General features: G+C 42.9%; 1 protein-coding gene across 2 annotated transcripts in view; it reads right to left on the reverse strand.

Annotated features, from left to right (window-relative positions):
* Positions 1 to 18468, reverse strand: part of znrf3 (zinc and ring finger 3) — a 63226-nt gene that overhangs the window by 25234 nt on the left and 19524 nt on the right. For both annotated transcript variants that reach the window (XM_063896279.1, XM_063896278.1), the window contains exon 2: positions 4504 to 4626. In XM_063896279.1, coding sequence (XP_063752349.1) covers positions 4504 to 4626 — 123 coding nt within the window. The remainder of the gene's footprint in view (positions 1 to 4503; positions 4627 to 18468) is intronic.

The following is an 18468-nucleotide window of genomic DNA, read 5'->3' on the forward strand; positions in this document are numbered from 1 at the left end:
ACACACACACACACACTACACTACACTACACTACACTACACTACACTACACTACACTCTCGCTGCAGCTCTGGCTGAGATGCCAGACACGGTTAGAGTCCAAAAGCCACTTAACACTAAGACGCAGCAGCTGTTTGCCCTGGTCTGCTGTCCCATAGTGCCAACTTGAGGGCCACGGTAGAAAAGGACACACAGACACACTCCTCTGCCATCTCGCATTGTTCCATGGCAACTGCGGTTTTAGGATTATGTAATTATGTGCGTCAAAGACAAATTATACAATTGTTATGGTTCTGGGCCTCTGGCTAAAACTTAAAAGTAGCAAGCTTTATTTCTGCGAGGACATGTCAATAAAGATGGTGAAAAACACTGTTGCTCAAGTTATTTTGAAGTGCTTTGTAGCGGCCGGTCGCTAGCCAGTTGCGCTCTGCTGCGATGAAATGTTGTCTTTGGCTGGTGTTTAAGGTGGAACTGATCGTGGTTCAGAGACGAGCTGGTCAAGGGCAGCGCCAGGCCACACACAACACGCACATACCAGGGAGGTTTGCATGCTATGCCAGCCAAGAGGCTTGCTTTACACAAGCTGAAAGGCTGTGTGGGAGGACGGGTCGCATTTTTCTGCTATGTGCGTACACAAAAAAAAAGTTGTACCAAGCAAGACACAAATCCCAGCCACCCACTTACCAGACACATTTGCTTTCGTCATCTGCTTGAGAAGCCAAACCCCCCCCCCAACCATCTTCATTCCCTTTGTCCTCTTAACTCCCTCTGCTCTTTCTATCCACCACACCACGTCTCTGTGTTTCCTCCTGCAGTTGCCCAGGTCTAGTCATAAGAGGCCAAGAAGGATGAAAGGGAAAAAGTCTGCATGCTAAGACCCTGCAAGGCCATTGGACTGACACTGCATGACTTGAAAGAAGAGATATCTCCCTGGCACATTGTCAAAGACCCTGACCGGCGTAGGCCTACCAATGAAAGCCTGTGGCATGATTTCATGTTCCAGAGTGGCTGCCAAAAATCGCAGTGCATGTGAGTGAAAGACCATGCAAAGAAGAAGGGAAGGAGGCCAGTTCTGAGAAAGTCAGGCAGTAGGGAGGAAGTGACCACCAAAAATATGTGATTGACTGAAAGGAAGAAAAAAAGGGAGACTTCATAAGCTGAAACTATGGGAAAGAAACTTCTTACATCAAGGCACCTTGCAGTGTCGTCCTCATATGACACCATGAGTCAGACAAAGTCTGAAACCCAGTTAGCTAAAGGAGGAACTAATATGCTCATGGTTTTGGGGGAAGGGCTACTTCTGTGGCACAGAGAAGTCAGGGCTTTACAGCCCAGCAGCTCTCACAGGAACCAGACAGAAAGTGCAGGAAAAAACTGTGTACATATACTGTATGTAACACACCAGCACTTTGGTGATGTTTGCAGATGGACTTCACAGGCTGGCATGACCAATCTCTGTTCCTCCTATACTGCATATTTCAGAGCATCTCACAGTAAGAGCAGCTTGAACTTGAGTCACTAAGCTGAATCATTTAGTAAGGAATAGATCGCATTCATAATGGGTTGAGATAAACGACTTTAAAAAGAATGACCTGTGTGAAATTCCTTTAAACTTAAACCAGAAAGATTTGAAAGACAAAATACTATAGAAGCACACATTTAAGCCTGCATTAAAAGCTGGGTGCTGAGCCTAACTTTATATTGGCAAAATATAATAGTTAATAAGTTAGAGGAAGAGCCAAATGAACTTAGACTTCAATTCTACACTAAATCTTCCTAATGTGAAAAGTCTACTTCCTTTGACATGGAGAGCTTGTCTCTTTTTGTCCATCAACGTTTATTCAATCATGATTTGCTCTAAAAGCCATCTTTGCATGATAGAATGTCAGAATTGGAAAATGTACATAAAAAGGTATAGGCACTGGTACTAAAACTGGTTATAAAAGAGGAGGGAATGCCCGGCGCTAAGTGTTGACCAGCACTGAGGCACAGCTGGGTGCCTTGTGTTCCCAGACAATTATATTTAGACATGAATTGGCATAAACAACATTTTACTCATCTACAATTCCATTTTGTCAGTTCAATGGGATCCTGTAATTGAATGGAATCTAAATTGACCAGACAAGACCCCAACACTGTTGGTGGCAAAGTGGCAGCAAAGTGGAGTGGGATCTTGGGTTCAGTCTGGGGCCAGTCGGGTAGGGCGGGAGGGGGGCGTGGGCTTCCGAGCATGAGGCCAGACCAGGCGGGTGAGTGTGTAAGAGTGGGCATAGTATCCGGACTAGGGCAGGGCATGGTGGCTTGGCTGGCTGGGCAGATTCGCAGACTGGCAGGGGGTAAACATTGCACTGTCTGGCCTGGCAAAAGCAATGGTGCCAACGCAAAGCACCCAGCTGTGTTCGGGCCCCAAGGCGAGGGTCTGTCAAGATGCAACAATGGGTTTTCCCTCCTCTAATTAAAGTTCTGGCTGAATAAACGTAGGAAACAGATTGGTCTAGAGGTTAGGGAGGCTGGCAGAAGGCCAAAGGGTCAAGGTTCCCAATACCCTCACTACAGAGTCATTTAGCAAAACATAAAACCCAGAAAGTATAAAAATGGCCAGCTCATTAGCGCTGTGCTTTGACTGTTTCCAATGAGTGGAAGGTGTGTGTGGTTTCTGGTAACAGGCTGTCCTCGTGGCTTCATTGGCTAAGGCACATGCCAAGTAGTGATAGGACTTTCGATTTTATGGATACCAATGCCATCATTGATTCTCCTTATATGTCTGATTCTTTACCTTATCCATTCATGATCAATATTCTGTGTTGAAAAAAAGTAAGGCAGTTTGCCTAATATCATTTATACATGAAAATGAATTATAATAATAATAATAATTAACTGATATTACAGACCTGCACGGTTGTCACTGAGTGAATGTTCTTCCTCTCTGCCATGACTCTTTTGTGTTGCAAGTTTCAATCAGATTTGTTGTAGGGTTTCCATCATGATGCATGTCAGAAAAAACACCGGCATCAATAAGAGAACTTGATAACCACAGAGGCATCTTGGAAACAGCCATGTCAAAAGGTCCAACTCATCTCTGCAAGCTATGCGACTGTCCTTATTCTTCCTGGTGCCTTGATTACCCACAATTCCAAAAATACTTTGCATATCTGCCTCTGGAGCAACAAAGGCTTAATATTGTTTTTTTTCTACATAGCCATTAGAACTCCCCAAAGACCTATAAACAAAGTTTGTGCTGTAGTTCTTCTTTAAACATTTTACCTGGAGAAATCGGACTCAACCCATTTAGGGTCCAAACCTCCTTCAGGAATATTGTTCCCATGACAATTGGAGTAGTGGTAAGCAGTAAGCAATGCGTTTAACCAGTTACAGCTCCTTTGGTTTCTCTTTGGAACTGTAAACTGCTCCTTAAACATGGATGCATCCCCTCATTGATGAACATTTAGTAGTGAGTTAAGCCACCCATGACAATGAAACATTCTTAGCTACAGTTGAGGAGGAGTTTGAGTGCTGAGCATTAGGTATGTTTTCGGGACTCGGCATACGTATGCATCAGCTAGGTAGCAGCAACCATCCCCAAGGAAAGTACACCATTAGCATGTCTATACGGCACAAGGGCTCCTTAAATTATGAATGGCTGCTCTCTTTCTGTCACTGGGCATGCACAAGATAAATGAGACTATAGCCAACCCCCCCTCATCCTCTCGGGAATGTTGGTACATTCCATTAAGAGGAACACTTAATTAAAGCATGATAAAATACCACTCGGAGACTCCAGAGGGGTCTGGGAGAACTGGAAAAGGGAGGGAGGATGGGGACAGGGGGGCGGTGAGAGACAAGGGAGGGATTCACTTCCACCCTCATTTCCCAGCAATAGAATGTTAGACACAACCTACAACTAAATCATCCTCCTGTGACAACAAACGATCAAAGATACAAAAGCGCAATTGTAGCAAAATCACCATGATTCCTGTAAGGTGACAAAAATCTCCTGTCCCAACATTCAATACACCTGAATGAGTTGTTCTGTCGGTCCTTACTTTATAAGATTGAGTTTTCGGGCAGAAATTAAACCAATTATTTGTATTTCTGAGTACTCATATCCAAATTGGCTGTAGATATAGCTATAAAACTATATTTTTAGTCACCTTGAATTTATACTCCAAATATAAGACATCTTTCAAGTTTCTATGAACAAAGCAGTACTCCGCAATTTAAATCATAGCATTAATATCATAAATATCGTCTATACTTAAGCAATTCATCACATTAAAGTGTCAAAATGACTCACTGCAGTATGTTTATAACAAAACAAAGATGGGTTTTCATTGCATTGCATGACCCAACTCACACACAGTGACACTCTATTCATCATGCTGCATGTAAATGGCAATGTGTGTTTTAGAGTCTGGTGCCTATCCTGTTGTGAGAAAATACTGTACTGTGCTTTTATCGGAAAATTCATTCATGAAAATAAGTAGCAAATTAAACTGTTCTTTACCTTTCCCAGTACGGTGAGACAACTGGGGTCAAGCTCTGGTTGCTCCAGCTTCACCACTCCGACCCAGCCATACTCATATAGGTCCTCCTCATCATTATTATTACATAGTCCCAAAGGATGCATCTGAAAGAAGACAGAAGTTGGATATAAGTATTTATATCAAAACAGTAATGTGGATGCAAGAAAAACTGTCTGAAGGTTTTAAAAAAGACATGTCACATAAATCACATTGAAACATAGAATTTTGAGTCTCGGGATACTTAACGCAGAGAAACTAAAAAGTAGCATGTGCAGGGTTTCAAGAGAACATGAAAAGCTGCCTCACACGATGCATCATGTCAGAGGGTCCTGGCATCAGCAGATTATAGATTTGCTCCCCCTCGTTTGAGGCAGTGCAACAATTTATAATCCACTTGTCACCTATTTTCTATAATGAAAACTAAGAGCTTAAGAGCATTAGACATCTGAAGTATTCGCTGTGTGCGGCACAATCTTGAAGGATCCAAACATTCAGTACAGCGTTCCAACAAAACCTTTCAAAGAATAGATACAGATAAGCAAAACTGGAATTTATGTGCTTTCATGGATCTGCTGATGGTACACAATTTCACAGAGTTTCTACTTAAGGAAAGGTACGTTTAGTCCACTCCTTAAATGATTAATGGTGCTGCCATTTCCATTGTGTTGGAGCACACATGCACAATTACTGGATACATTCTTGTAATGTATTGCTGATGTTTCCAACCGAGGCACACTAAGTCTGATTAGTGTCCATCAGACTATCTCGAGGTGTCCTCTCATTACACTTAAGGCCACTAAATTGGCCCAGTTGTCTATGCCAAAAAGCTCTGCCGTGCAAGACGATTTAAGCTAAAGCATGGCATTCACTGGGCCTTTAAAAGAGAAAGGTGGTAGCCTCCTTCATTAGAAACTAACAGAAAGATGTATCTTAAAGCGTGAATGTTACTGTACTGTCTTGACTGGGGATAGAAGGGACAGATGGTCGAGAGTAGCGACAGGTTGACACATTGACAACTTAAAAAACAGCCCAAACTGTTGCATATTTTGACATCAAATTGCTATTGCTATCATCAACGCAAACAATCTTAGAAGGCAATCATTTCAACTGAGCATTGCAATAAAAAGCGTGAAACATACAAACACAAAACCAAACAGGAAATGATAGCAAAAAGTCATGAACTGCACCTGTCGGCTACTCCTCAAATCCTGCATCCATTCCCAACCCTGGCAACAGTGCAAAGACCAGCTCCTGTATTAGCGTTAGAACTGGGTTTAACTGACCTGTAGGCCACTTATCCTATTAACCCAATGACCACCACACCCCAATCAGCCAGCACTGTGGCGCCAAGCCCTTGGACACTCCGGCCCCCCGGGGCCATTGCTGATGACCCAAGATACCCTTCTCCCTCTGGTGACCCCTGACCTTTGAACCCCACTTCATCACGTTGGGAGCAGGTTAGTCGTGCAGCAGGTCAATTGAAGAGATATTCAGAAGGTGACTGGTCACTTCAGTGCCATAAGGCAGAGGGGTCAAGCCACTGACCTGAAGGGGTTTTTGGGGAGGACTAAGCTAAGAGTAAGGGGGTCAAATGCAAATCAGGTTGACTATGGCGAAGGAATGTTGATAACGTGTGCCAGAAAGGAGATCTACAGTGTAGCATCTTTTATTTCTGAATTACGGATGAAACCTGATGAAGAGACTGACATAAGTTTGAATAGCTGAGAAACGGGAACATACATTGGACAAATCACAAGCCTCACTATTTTAAGATCCTTTAAGTCCAAGGATGTTGTTGCGGCATAATGTACACTTCGCACATACACTGTTTCTTAAATTCTTCATGGCATCTTTATAAAAGAATCATCCTACATGCTTGACCCATCCTAACCCTTACCCATCCTTTGGTGATAAACATAAAAGATTCGGCTCCATTTTTTATTCGCAACCCATTGGCTATATTTCATGAGATTAGTGAGCATTTTGTTTCTTTTTCTCTTGCCAACTTAGGTAAGCGAAGAGTTCTCTGGATGGATGTCTGGAAGATAGATACTAACCTAGGGCTGGCAGGAGCAGCGAGGCAGTACAGGTATACATTACAAACACATATGGTATGATAATTTCAGAGCGCACTCTCCTTCTCTGCCTTTGGTGAACGCCAAAATTGAAGAGGAAGACAAAGATAAAAGAGCATAACCTAGTCAGGTTTCCATTCGTGCGTATCCAGACCTGCACCTCCCACAAACCCTAACAATCCTCTGATGCATACTGCACATCCAAGTCAACTGAGGTTACATTTTTTAATTTCATAGATATGCAATGAGCTTTTGTAGAGGAAGCAGAAAGAGTCAGAGTAGGAGGGGATCTTAAAAGATCTGTGTCTACTTCAATCTAAAAGCAGGTGGACGAAGTGGAGTGCTATTTGATGTGTGATTATGACCAATCTTTCATGCTTGTCCAACAGCCTGGATGGCTGCCCCATCTGCACCCATAGGTCCTGAACACTGGGCCATTGTGCGGGGGGCTCTTGCACTCCAAATGGGGCAGTGTTGTTGTTGTGGACCGTGTTGTTATTTTAGTGGCTGACCATTGCACCATTATATCTACCACAGTGATTTTTCTTTTTTGTCAGATGTTGATGTAGGCGCTGATGGATGTGGTGATAAGGAGCAGAAAGGAAAAGCAGCTTGGTTCGGATGAGAGACAGTGCTCTGGTGAAGTGGGTCACACAGCCACTGGCCGAGCACACAAAAGAGTAACGAGCACATATGCAAACGTGCCTTCACACACAAACACACACAGGAAAATGACAGAGACTGTCCCCTCTTGTGTTCCAACTGCTAGCTTTCCCTACAAGGCCCCAAATCACACAAGCTCAGCCCACTGGAAACACCCCGTTGCTCCACTTAGCTCCGCTTCTCTGTACCCAGGGTTCTGGGTGAAGGGCATCCAGCGCCCCTCAAGTGCCACAAGGGGGCGTCTCTTGTTCTGCCCTTCCAGCCGTGCTGTGGGGAAGGCAGCCTTTCACATGAATATCCCGTTACAGAGTCCACACTTTCAATGAAATCCTGGCAGGGATTTAACTCCACCTGTCACTTACGTTGGCCACTCCTCCTGCACACCCTCACCATCTTTCTGCAACTCCACCTGTAGAGATGGTTCTTGCTCACATGGGATGCTTTGTCAAACAATCTTCTAAGTTGTTATAATATGTAATGCATCATGTTGCTATCATTTACAGGGACATCTTCTGTTTCAGTGCAATTTCAAAGTTTAGTGTATAATATGTTTACTTACTCTATTGCAATACGTTTTGTTTGTCATTCAGTTTTACATGGCTTTAATATTAATATGTTTCTTATGAACCTTCATACTAGTACAAAAGGTCACTGCACATGATAACTTAAAATAGAACTTGACATAGTAGATAAAACCGTTAAATTACATTTAGCTGAAAGAAAATCCATAAATCACAAAACCTTCTTTCAACTCTGTCACTTCCAGTCCTTTTTTTTATGGTTGTCCTGTACGAACAAGGGACCTGATAACAGTTGGTAATGGGATCAAAACAGGGCCTTACTTCTAAAAAACTTCAACCACCCCCAACCCCCTGCTGCCCCCACCAAGCTCTCAAAGGAAATCAAAATGCAAGTCACACCATCCAACGCCATTCTTCTCCGTCTGTCTGTGACACAATTCGCTGAGCCTTTGATCATACAACAACCACTTCTTCTGCCTCCCCCCCTCCCCTTTTTCCTCTCTCACACACTCTAAATTATTGGTGGCCCTGGTTACAGACTCCCATTACCCCCCCCACACACACACACACACACACACACCACCACCCCCATCCCAGAACCTCCTAAACAGTCACCATCCCCTGCCCTCGCCATGCTATATTGCACTTGCATGAAAAGGCATGTATTTTTATTCAGCTCAGCTAGGTACGCAATTTTATATTAAAATTACATTTTCACTTGCACTATCAACATGAAAAGTATCACTGGTTGACATTAAAAGTAATTATCAGTAAGTTTGTTTAGTCACACTTAAAATTATTCAGAACACCTTTGCCTCTCCAAACATATGTATTAGCATATGAAAAAAAAGTTTTTGTGGGACAATGCAGAATTTTGAAACATGTTATGCTCCTATTTTGCTTTTAACACAACTCTGCAGGAAAGTCTTGTAAACTTGAAGGAAAATTATCCTCTAAGGATATGAAATCTTGCTGAAACATGGAGCTATATGTGCCGTGCATTACAACAAGGCATCTTTGCTACTACTTGATGGGAGCTAAAAACATCAAAAGGCAAGAAGGCAGGTTGGAGAAGAGAATGAGTAAAACTAATCTATACAGGGTGCGGATATAGATTCTTGTATGCATGTCCTTGAAAACTCAGCTCTTTTTAGAAATCCAGAACTGAGGTTCAAACGCATCTACCGATGGCATTTAGGTCACACGGAGGATGAGTTTCTGTGGTAACAAATCAAAGCTGCCTTGTTGTCTGCACTGTCTGCCAGCCAGAGACAATTTTTACAAGATGTTCTTTGTGAAGCTGGCTAAATGATTAACCGGACAGATCTGTTGTTCATAGGTTTCTTTTATGCATTTTGGAAGAAGAGCTGGCACCCATTTCACAAGCACACAAAATCTAGCAGAAGAAAAACCTGGGCACACGTCCAGTCCTCTCACCCATCTGCTTCCCCTGTGCTGCGCATGTGTTTACGTATCTCACTGTTTGAGCATCGGCGTGTGGAGGTTAGTATGTAGCCCAAAACACATCATGGGTGACCGACGATTAATTCAGTGGCATCTCACTACTGACCGTCCGCTCACCGTGAACTCACTCACCCCAGAAAAGAAGCATCCAGCCCATCTCCAGGGGCCCTTTAATTCAGCCGACCCCTCCAACCTCCTCCATCTCCCCTCCCCGCTGCCACCTCCACCCACACTTTCCCCTCCCCAGCACTCTTTCTTGGGGGGGAAGCATAGTCAATCTCTTGCAAAAAGCACACAAGTCTTGCCAACGGAGGTGGCGGGCAGTTGTGTTGAAGGCTTTTGGGATGGGGATGGCTGTGTGGGTATGTCTGATCATAGGCCACAGACCAAGTCTCCCATGTGACTTGTGGTGTTTTTCAGAGCTTCCTAACACACTCACAATTATCTCCGCCAGAAGGACGAAAAAAATACTAGCCTGATTTTCATAAATTTGGTGGAATGGGTCACAAAAGGACACAGTGAATGTAGAATATCCAGAAAATTTATTATTTTTGATGACATTGCGAAAAAGGACTACATTCATGTGCTGTAGATATAATCAGAAAAAATAGTCCACGACTGGGAAAATTCACCCTGAAGTTTGGACAATGATTCAGACAGTCGCATTTTTGGTAGCCTACCTACACAACTGACTTGCCAAGTTGATGTAATAGTTATATATAATATATTATAGTACATCTGTTAACATTCTCACCTTTGTCAGTGTATTAAAACATATTAAGTAATACTCCTTATATATGGCGTAAATGTCAAAAAAACAGTATGTTGGTATATTAACTTGTGGTGACTACAGAAATGAATACAGTTAACAGCCTATTGTAAGTGTTTGCAACCGCATCTGTTACCATTCAATTAACACTAGTTCACTCCTAGATAAATGCTGATAACATGACCGTAAGTGACAAAAGTACAGTCAAAATAAAATCTGAGTATAAGGGAAGGAACAACTTTCAGCATTTGTCACAGCTTGAAATCACATATTAGGGACTAAACCTGTAGTTAAGTCATTAAACAGGTCATTAGTGTACTGGTATCTGCTTCAACAAATTATTATTTTAAGTCTTCAATAAATAAATAAAAACTTGGTGAGTTTTGCTGGTTCTACCTTCATCAAAGGGAGTATTTTTCTACTCTTGCTTTTTATTTATTTATTGAAGACTTAAAATAATAATAACAACTGATACTTTCCAAGCATGGCTGCACAAAGAAAATGAACAGGTCTGCAGTGATACAAAAACAAGAGATTCGCATTTACCTTGCGAAAACATATTTTGTGGAAAGTCAGAATTGATTGACTGTCCTTAGTCGAAGGTCAAATTTTTTTCGCAGACTTGTCGCCATCTGTTCATGAGGAATGCCTTTTCTAGCTTTCATTCCTCCATGTCAACTCTTTTTCATTATCACACCTTCTCCACCGGCCCACAGACATCATGTTAAAAGGAGTAGGGAAATCTGTTTGGCATGGAGTATTCTCCCAAAATTTAAACTCTTGAAGAAGCACCCAGGGATGGCGTGTCGCTCTTTCTCTAGCAAGTCATTTTGTTTTAAGTTGACATCCAAGAGATCGGGATGTGCGTGTTTAATAGACACCCAGACTTCACCATGAGGTTTTACAGTGAGTGTCCTTGGATGCAGTCAGGTTAGGGTTACATTCAGTCTTACAACCCTCTGACATAACTGGTTCTTGCCTGGCATTTTTTTGGATCCAAATGGGAACCAGTTTGGGGACAAGTGCAATCGGGTACTGGCTCCAAATTTGGCCCTGTAACAGCTTTGGTAGAAAAGAGGTAAGAGAAACGATCAGTCTCTTGTCAAGTTTTTCTTTTGCATGTTTCTTAACAAAACAAGTACCGGTAGGTTTTACGACGACTCACAGCAAAACTAATACACAAGAGTGAACATGAGATTGGCGCATCCTGTTACTGTACTACACCTCTACATCATATCCTGATTACTTGTGACTATGTCAATATAGGCTTGTGAATTATCATGGAAAAAAAAGATACCAACTTTTAATCATTTTCTTATTTCTACAGCGAAGAAAGAAATATTATGTTCAGACATCTTACTTTTCAAATGTGGCTGTTCAGCTGCAAAGCTCCAAAAGTTATATTGATTATTTTCCCTGACAAACAATCAATCAAGTTATTTGGTAGTTTGTTATCCAGCCTTTCAAAAACATGTTATCAAGGCTTATTGTGAGGTTGATGTATTTTCTTTGTATCACAATTTGTCAAGCAATCGTTCAACAAAACTAAGCATGTTGCAGGAGTTGTCTTTTCCTGGCACAGAGGTTCAATGTCAGCCTGAACAGGAGTGAAATGAGAACAAAAAAGAAGCTACAGTTTTGAATTGCAGCCTTCTATGTATAGCATGCACAAATAGACTCGCAAAATGCATGCACTGACACACTACATACACACACACCTCCCCGACTGCTCTCCCAGTCTTTGCCCCTCTCATTCGCTCTCTGCCCCTCTTTCCCAGCACTAGAAATAACTTCAAAGCGGGCTGGTAGCCTTGAGGAGAGAGGGAGCGGGATCCAGTTACAGTGGAGCAGCTGGGAGGGCCCTACAGGTGGGGCCGACACTCCACCTCCTGTAACATTATAGCCGTAAAGGGATCCCTCTGCTTCTCCTCTCGAATAATGAAGACTTCCTCCCCTTTGTCTTCTCCACTGGGACTAAAGGAACAATTAGCCAAGCTAGCCTAGTCTATCTTGTTAGTTTGGCCAAGATAAAGGTGGCAGGTAATGAAAAAAAAACAAAGTTGGGCAGTAAATCAGAGAGATTTGTCATGCTGATATACATGATTGTGATGAGAACAAAGTTATTCTACACTTCTAGCAATTTAAAAAGTGGTTCATATATGGGCCACGTACTTTGAGTAGTCAAATAGTTGTGTTAAGAAAGCTTTGTTATACTCCTCATCATCTGTCGCTTTGCTCCCCACACCCCTGCTACTCCCTATCCCTTCCTTAACCTTCCCCGAAAATCACCTCCATCTTCATAGCAATGGGTAAAGCAAACAGGTGTCGTGGTTTCAGTGTAGTGGACGCAGGCAGAGGACACCTAATATCATGTAAATGTCCTGATATGTAGCACAAGGCTCTGGGGTTGACAGCTTTAACACTGAGCAGGATGCCTAGCTTGTGACTCTATTAACTCTCAGCGAGTGCATCCCGAAACCGTCAATGGTGTGTGTGTGTGTGTGTGTGTGTGTGTGTGTGTGTGTACGTGTGTATACTCAAAAGTCTCCCTGGTGTCACTTTCAGCTCTTCAGTCTTTAAAAACGCAAAGTAACACGAACAAAGGACAGGCCGACAAAGTTCAGGGGTCAACATTGGGCTGGATGCCACCATTTTGGAAGGAGAAGAAGGGGAGTAGAAACAACTGCCCATGAAGAGATCAGAGCATATGTGAAAAGATAAAGACACAACAGCAAAAGGCTGCTGTCCGTGCGAGGACAATTATAAAAGTAGGTGAAATCATGCATAAATTAATTGTCAGCATCACGGTACAAAAGTGTATTAATTAGCATGAATAACAATGTAACAAGCAAAGGGAACAGGGTGATTAACAAACAATACTATATGGCACACAACTGCAGAGAAGCCAATACACATGTTTGTTCTCCCAAAGCCATAAACAAGATCACATTTAGTAAGAGACAACTTCACAGTCTATAAAAAGCAATTCAAACGGAAAACTGTTCAGAAATTAAAAGTTACTGTAAATGTTTGTGCTTAAGAAATGACCTAAAAACAGTCTTTGGCAATGACCCTCTTTCAAAAAAGTTGCTCTTTTCACTCCATTGACTAATTGACTCTTTTCAGATAAACACAATTCATCCAACAGCAACTTGCTGCTGTCGTTTAACACCTCTTTCAGTGTGTGTGCAGCTAGATTATGTCCACCGCAAGCAATGCCCCGAATATCAGCGGCATCCTTTGCTCCGGGCTGTCCTGCCCCTCTTCAACCCTCACCATAAAACAAAAGTCACTACTTAATGAGCTATGATTAATGCTGCTGCAGAGCGGCTGTTGAGCTTGGCGAGGGGAGAGGGAGGCTGGAGGGCGCACATACCTGGCGCAGTCAGCCCGCTCAGTGTGTGCGTGTGTTACAGGGCTGAGGGCTTGAGGTTGCTAAAAGTGGACCGAGGGGAGGATTGCAGTCATCAACACCTAGGCTCTGAGTGGCCTTTGATGTTGCGCGGCGTCTTTGATGGCTCTGGCCATAGAGGAATGCTGCTCACCCTCCCTCACAGCCCAAAAAGCCCCCGGAGTTGTGGAATGCCGCGCAAGCTGCTGCTTCTCGGCCCGCTGGAATGGGATTAGAGCATGGGCCCATATTGCCCTTCCTCCACTCCCTTATCTCTCTCCCACCCTGCCCTTTAGAGTGGACAACATGGCGGCAACCTTTTCCAAATCCAAAGTTTGCAGCAATAGGAAGAAGAGGAGGAGGACATATCCCAGAGTCTCTTCCCTCTAATGGAAACTATCTCTACCACAAAGGCTTAAACTGTAGCAGGTTTTCCAGCTGTACACTACAGCAACTTCCTTACTGATGCAAGCTGATACAAAACAGTTTTGTTTAATGATAATAATTACTAGGGCTGCATCAACAATTATTCTCATTATCAATTAATCAGCAGATCATTCTCTCGTACTCAATTAACCTTTTAGTCTAGAATGTTAGTTATAGGATATTTAGATTACTGTCACGTCACACAACACTTTAAAATTGTATCAGAACCACAATATCAATATGAAGATTCATCTTAATACAGCACATGTCTGCCAAATCATATGAAAAATATTTCAATTGGATATTGACTGCTGTGAAATTTCCAACTAAACAAAAGTATACTATATTCCTAGAATATGATCCATTACATCACAATATATTTGCTCCTAAAACAACAAATGACAACACCGACTTTTCACCTGGAACCAAACCATATTTCAATTCAGCCAGTCTTCACGGGACATTTTAGTACTCAGCTCTAATGTACGTGCGAACGTTGGCGGAGGCGGCCTGAGGAGATCAAACATGTCCAAGGCGAGCAGCTGACCCATAATCAAAAGCTGTACCACCCAAACCCCGATGCTTTTAGATATTAGATAAAAGGAATGGCAAACACTTCAGATGACCAAAGTCACTTTCCAAATATACACAGTGGCCATTGCATATCAAAGTGGAGAGCGGCAACATGAAATCAGAGTGACTGTGGACTCTCTCACACAGTTACAGCAGGAGATGAGTGTTGTAATCCTGCCTCTTCTCAAAGGAGAGACAGACGGGCCCTTCTGCAAAGGTCAGGTTCATATTGTCCACACACAAACACACACACGGACACACACACTTAACTTAGTCAATGACATTCCACGCTGCACAGTGTGTTTGCTGATGATGGTAGGTGAATGAGAACAGTACATGCACATGTTCACACATTTAAAAGAAAGAGTCCATCGACATTGGGCTTTTTACAGTAAGTGCAACTCCCCCCTTTCTCTCCCTACCTCCACTTTCTCTCCCGCCACACAGTTTAGGGAGGGAGGCGAGGTGGAGAGGCAGCCAGCATTAGCGCTGGTATCAGATTACGGCCGCCTCTGACTTGTTTTCTTTAGGAAACACTTACTGCGGCTCCAAATACAGCGGAGGAAGTGCTCACCTACATCACTTCCGGGTCGGATGTATAAGGTCATACTGAACTCCGGCGAAAGGGATGAAGAGTGAGCACACCATCAAACCACATGTGGAATGTTTTCAGTAACAACATCAAATTAACCACATGATTTTCTTTCAAGTGTACCAACCTTTAAAGAAAGCAAAAAAGAATAATTGGTGAGATTGATTTTCCTTCTGACAAACTGCCGCATGTAGACTCAACCTTTGACAGTTTTCCAAGTCTTTTCTTGGCTCGTTTTCTTCTCCCTCTTTCATTTGCTTGCTCTCTTGGTTCTGTGAATGGCTGCATGATCACCTTTCATGACAACCGAGAGGGGGGAAACAGGAGTAAAGCCCGATCCAGGAGCTCAAGGCCCTCCAAGGAGCTAATGATATTCCAGAGGAAATGGGAATGTGTATAAACAAAGTCATGATCATTACCAAGAATGATGCGATGGATTGGGATTCAATTATTGGTGGTTAGTCAACACTTGCGCTCCTGCTTTTTTTCCTTAATCTTGGATTGCAGGAACAGGAACAACTGCAGCTATTAAGAAGCCGTTTAGAGGCTTCTAAACGGCTTCTGTCTTTGTTATAGCGTTAAGGATAAGACGCAAGCAAGTTGTCATACCAACACAGTATGTGCTTGCAAAGTCCCATCAGAGCCAACTGGTTCATTGGCATGGAACTTTGTAAGCAAGTCTTTGTGGTATGTTTGTTTGCCGATAACTTAGAAGAAATTGCATTTCAGAGAAGCCAAAGTTTTATTTGATGTAACTTAGAAAGATTTACTTCCTTTACCAACAAAAATGGTCAAACATGCTGTTGTATCTTGTCAAAAAGAGAGGAATTTTGTCCTTTTCTGTTATTGCTCATTAAACTTTGAGTTCGTAAAGCAGACTATGGAATCACCTTGAAGGAATTACCCTGGGCTTCAGGATACAACTTATACAAGGTATTTATTTAAAAGCGCAATTTCATTATCTTTTTTTTTTTGTCTGGGAAGTCTGACACACAAGATAGGCTGAAGGCATCATGATCGACCAATGGGAAGGTTTATCCCACCTCTGAACTTCAAAGCAGCAACCATCTCTGCATGTGTTTTCGGAGCCTCTCCCTGCGCTTATTCTGACCAAGCGATCAGGTTAGACAAGTCCCTCTATTCAGAACTACACAGTAATACCGATATCCCCAAAGAGAGGGAGGAGGTGAAGAAAAAGAACGGGGGGAAAAAATCCTTGGGGGAGATTAACTTGCAGCACCCAACCAAGCCAGTGCTGGGTTCACTGGCTCACTCACTCCTATCTTACCCACTAGCCTCTTGTTCTAAAGCAAAGCATGTCTTTGATACTCGACTAGAAGGAATCTGGAGGCGTTACAGGTTTCTTTTGTGCTTTACGCTGCACAGAGAGTCTGTGTGTGTGTGCCAAGGCTGGGATTTCTTTTCTTTAGCCCCCTCCCTCCCTTCTTTCTTTTCCTCCCTCGTCCTTTTGCCTTCATCGCCTGCTCCCCTTCCCCCACCCCAAAGACTAAATCCGTGAATCATAAACCTTTTCCCTCTTTTTATTGGTTCCCATCACAAACTTATCTTGAAGCGTAAACTCTTCATTAAAGAGTTTCATACCTGCAATACTAAGCTGATCAAAGTGACTATATTTTGGGGGGGGAGCAAAGGTGTTGACTGCTTTGTTGGATAAGAGGTGGGATATTGGACAGAGAGGGAGGGGAGGGGAGAAGGGTGGTTGGGGGTGTCAGGGTGAGGTTTGACTCCCCTTGGAGATTTTCTTAAACCCATTACATCAGCTTTTTTCTGTTTCATGGGCACCAAGTCCGGGGCTTTTGTGAGGTAGAAAATGACCTAAATTGACATTCAGAATGGTTTTGGTTGGTTAATTGTGGCCAGGCATTTTTGGTATAAATAAAACAAGATTCCATGGCCTGTCTTGTTTAGGCCTTTCGCTAATTCTGCTTCTTTGTAAGCATGGCCTCCAATGAATGTTAAGTGGTCATACCAGATCACTCTTAAATGTTCCTAAACCTTGTAAATCAAAAGGGTTCTGAAAAGTACAACATCAACGCCCACCCTGCGTATCAACTTCCACAGCTTCTACAGTTCTCAGCAAACTGTGCAGTTCTTGAACTTTACAAGTAGCCAAACGATCGCACCGCTTCAGCTATGCCGTGGATGTAGAGCGACAGTTTTTCTATTTAAAAACATTGAAAAAGGTGGTATAAGCGTTTGGTATTTTTCCTTTTCAAAAGAAGGGTGAGCTAAATTCATAGGAAAGTGTGAAATAAGAAATAATGCAGCAGTCCTGCTAAGCTCTACCCACACATTCTAAATCAAAAGGCTTCACAATAGCTGGCCTAAAATACATAAAAAGAAAAGGGAGAAATCCAAAAAGGGGCCACTTGCTGGTGGCGGGAAAACTGATCAGCAGCTCATGGACTGTCAAAAGCTAGTGGGAATGTCAAAAGCATCACTGATCTCTCTCTTTCTCCCCTAATGTGATCAAACAGGGGTCCATTCCCTGGAGGAGGTCTAAGAAAGAGAGGGAAAGAAATTGAATGGAAGCTTTGGTGCACCATAGGAAGCCGGCCACCAGCAGCAACCAAGCAGTGAGTGCAAAACAACACGCTGTCTCTCAAGCTTTCTTCCAGTCCCACAGCGAGAAAGCAGAAGAGTGGGCTGAGAAGGAAAGACTGGTTGGGCAAACAGTCAGGGGTAAGGGCTCAAAGGGGCCTGGTTGCCCGGGTGAGGGAGACCCAATGCTACAAAAATGTCCACATCAAGCATCCGGCTACGGGCCAGGCCCCGCAGAGGTGCGCTCCCAGTGCGTTCAGGTCAGTGGCATGGACAAAGGGAATGAAATGGGGCTACCCTGGCAAAGCAGCTGGACTGGGTATAGAAGCTTAGGACTTGAGGAGAGGTGTGTGCGTGTGTACGTGCGTGTGTACGTGCGTGCGTGCGTTTTAGGGAGGAAAAAGGGGTAAATGAGGGGAAGCTAGCACCGATCATTTAACACCCCAAGTTGCAAGATGGGATGTGTTTCTAGTTTCAGAAGTATTTTTGCTCCAAATTGCAAAATTTTCTTTTAATGTAATCCTCAAAGTTCCCTAACCCAGAAACACTTGGTAGTTGGCCCACATGTTGATATAATGGGAATCCATTTTGGATTACTATCAACTTGGGAAAATCTTGCTTTTATCAGTTTGGTATGTCCAATAGCTCATTATACTACAATATCCATGATCCTTAGCTCTTGTTGCTATGGAGAGGAATCAGGTCAAAGATACAGATCTGTAGAAAATTCAACCCCTTTATATTTCCATACAGGAACAAAATACCACACCAACTGAGTTCATCCAAAAGTGACCTAAACAATCCTAAAGAGAAATTAAACTGCTTTAAATTCTGTCTGATTTACATCTTTAATTACTGATCACATTAAAGTTGTGCACAACAGAAGCTTAAATGAACTGAATGGATGTTT

The sequence above is a fragment of the Eleginops maclovinus genome, chromosome 12 (genome assembly GCF_036324505.1).
Source record: "Eleginops maclovinus isolate JMC-PN-2008 ecotype Puerto Natales chromosome 12, JC_Emac_rtc_rv5, whole genome shotgun sequence".
Taxonomy (NCBI): Eukaryota; Metazoa; Chordata; class Actinopteri; order Perciformes; family Eleginopidae; genus Eleginops; species Eleginops maclovinus.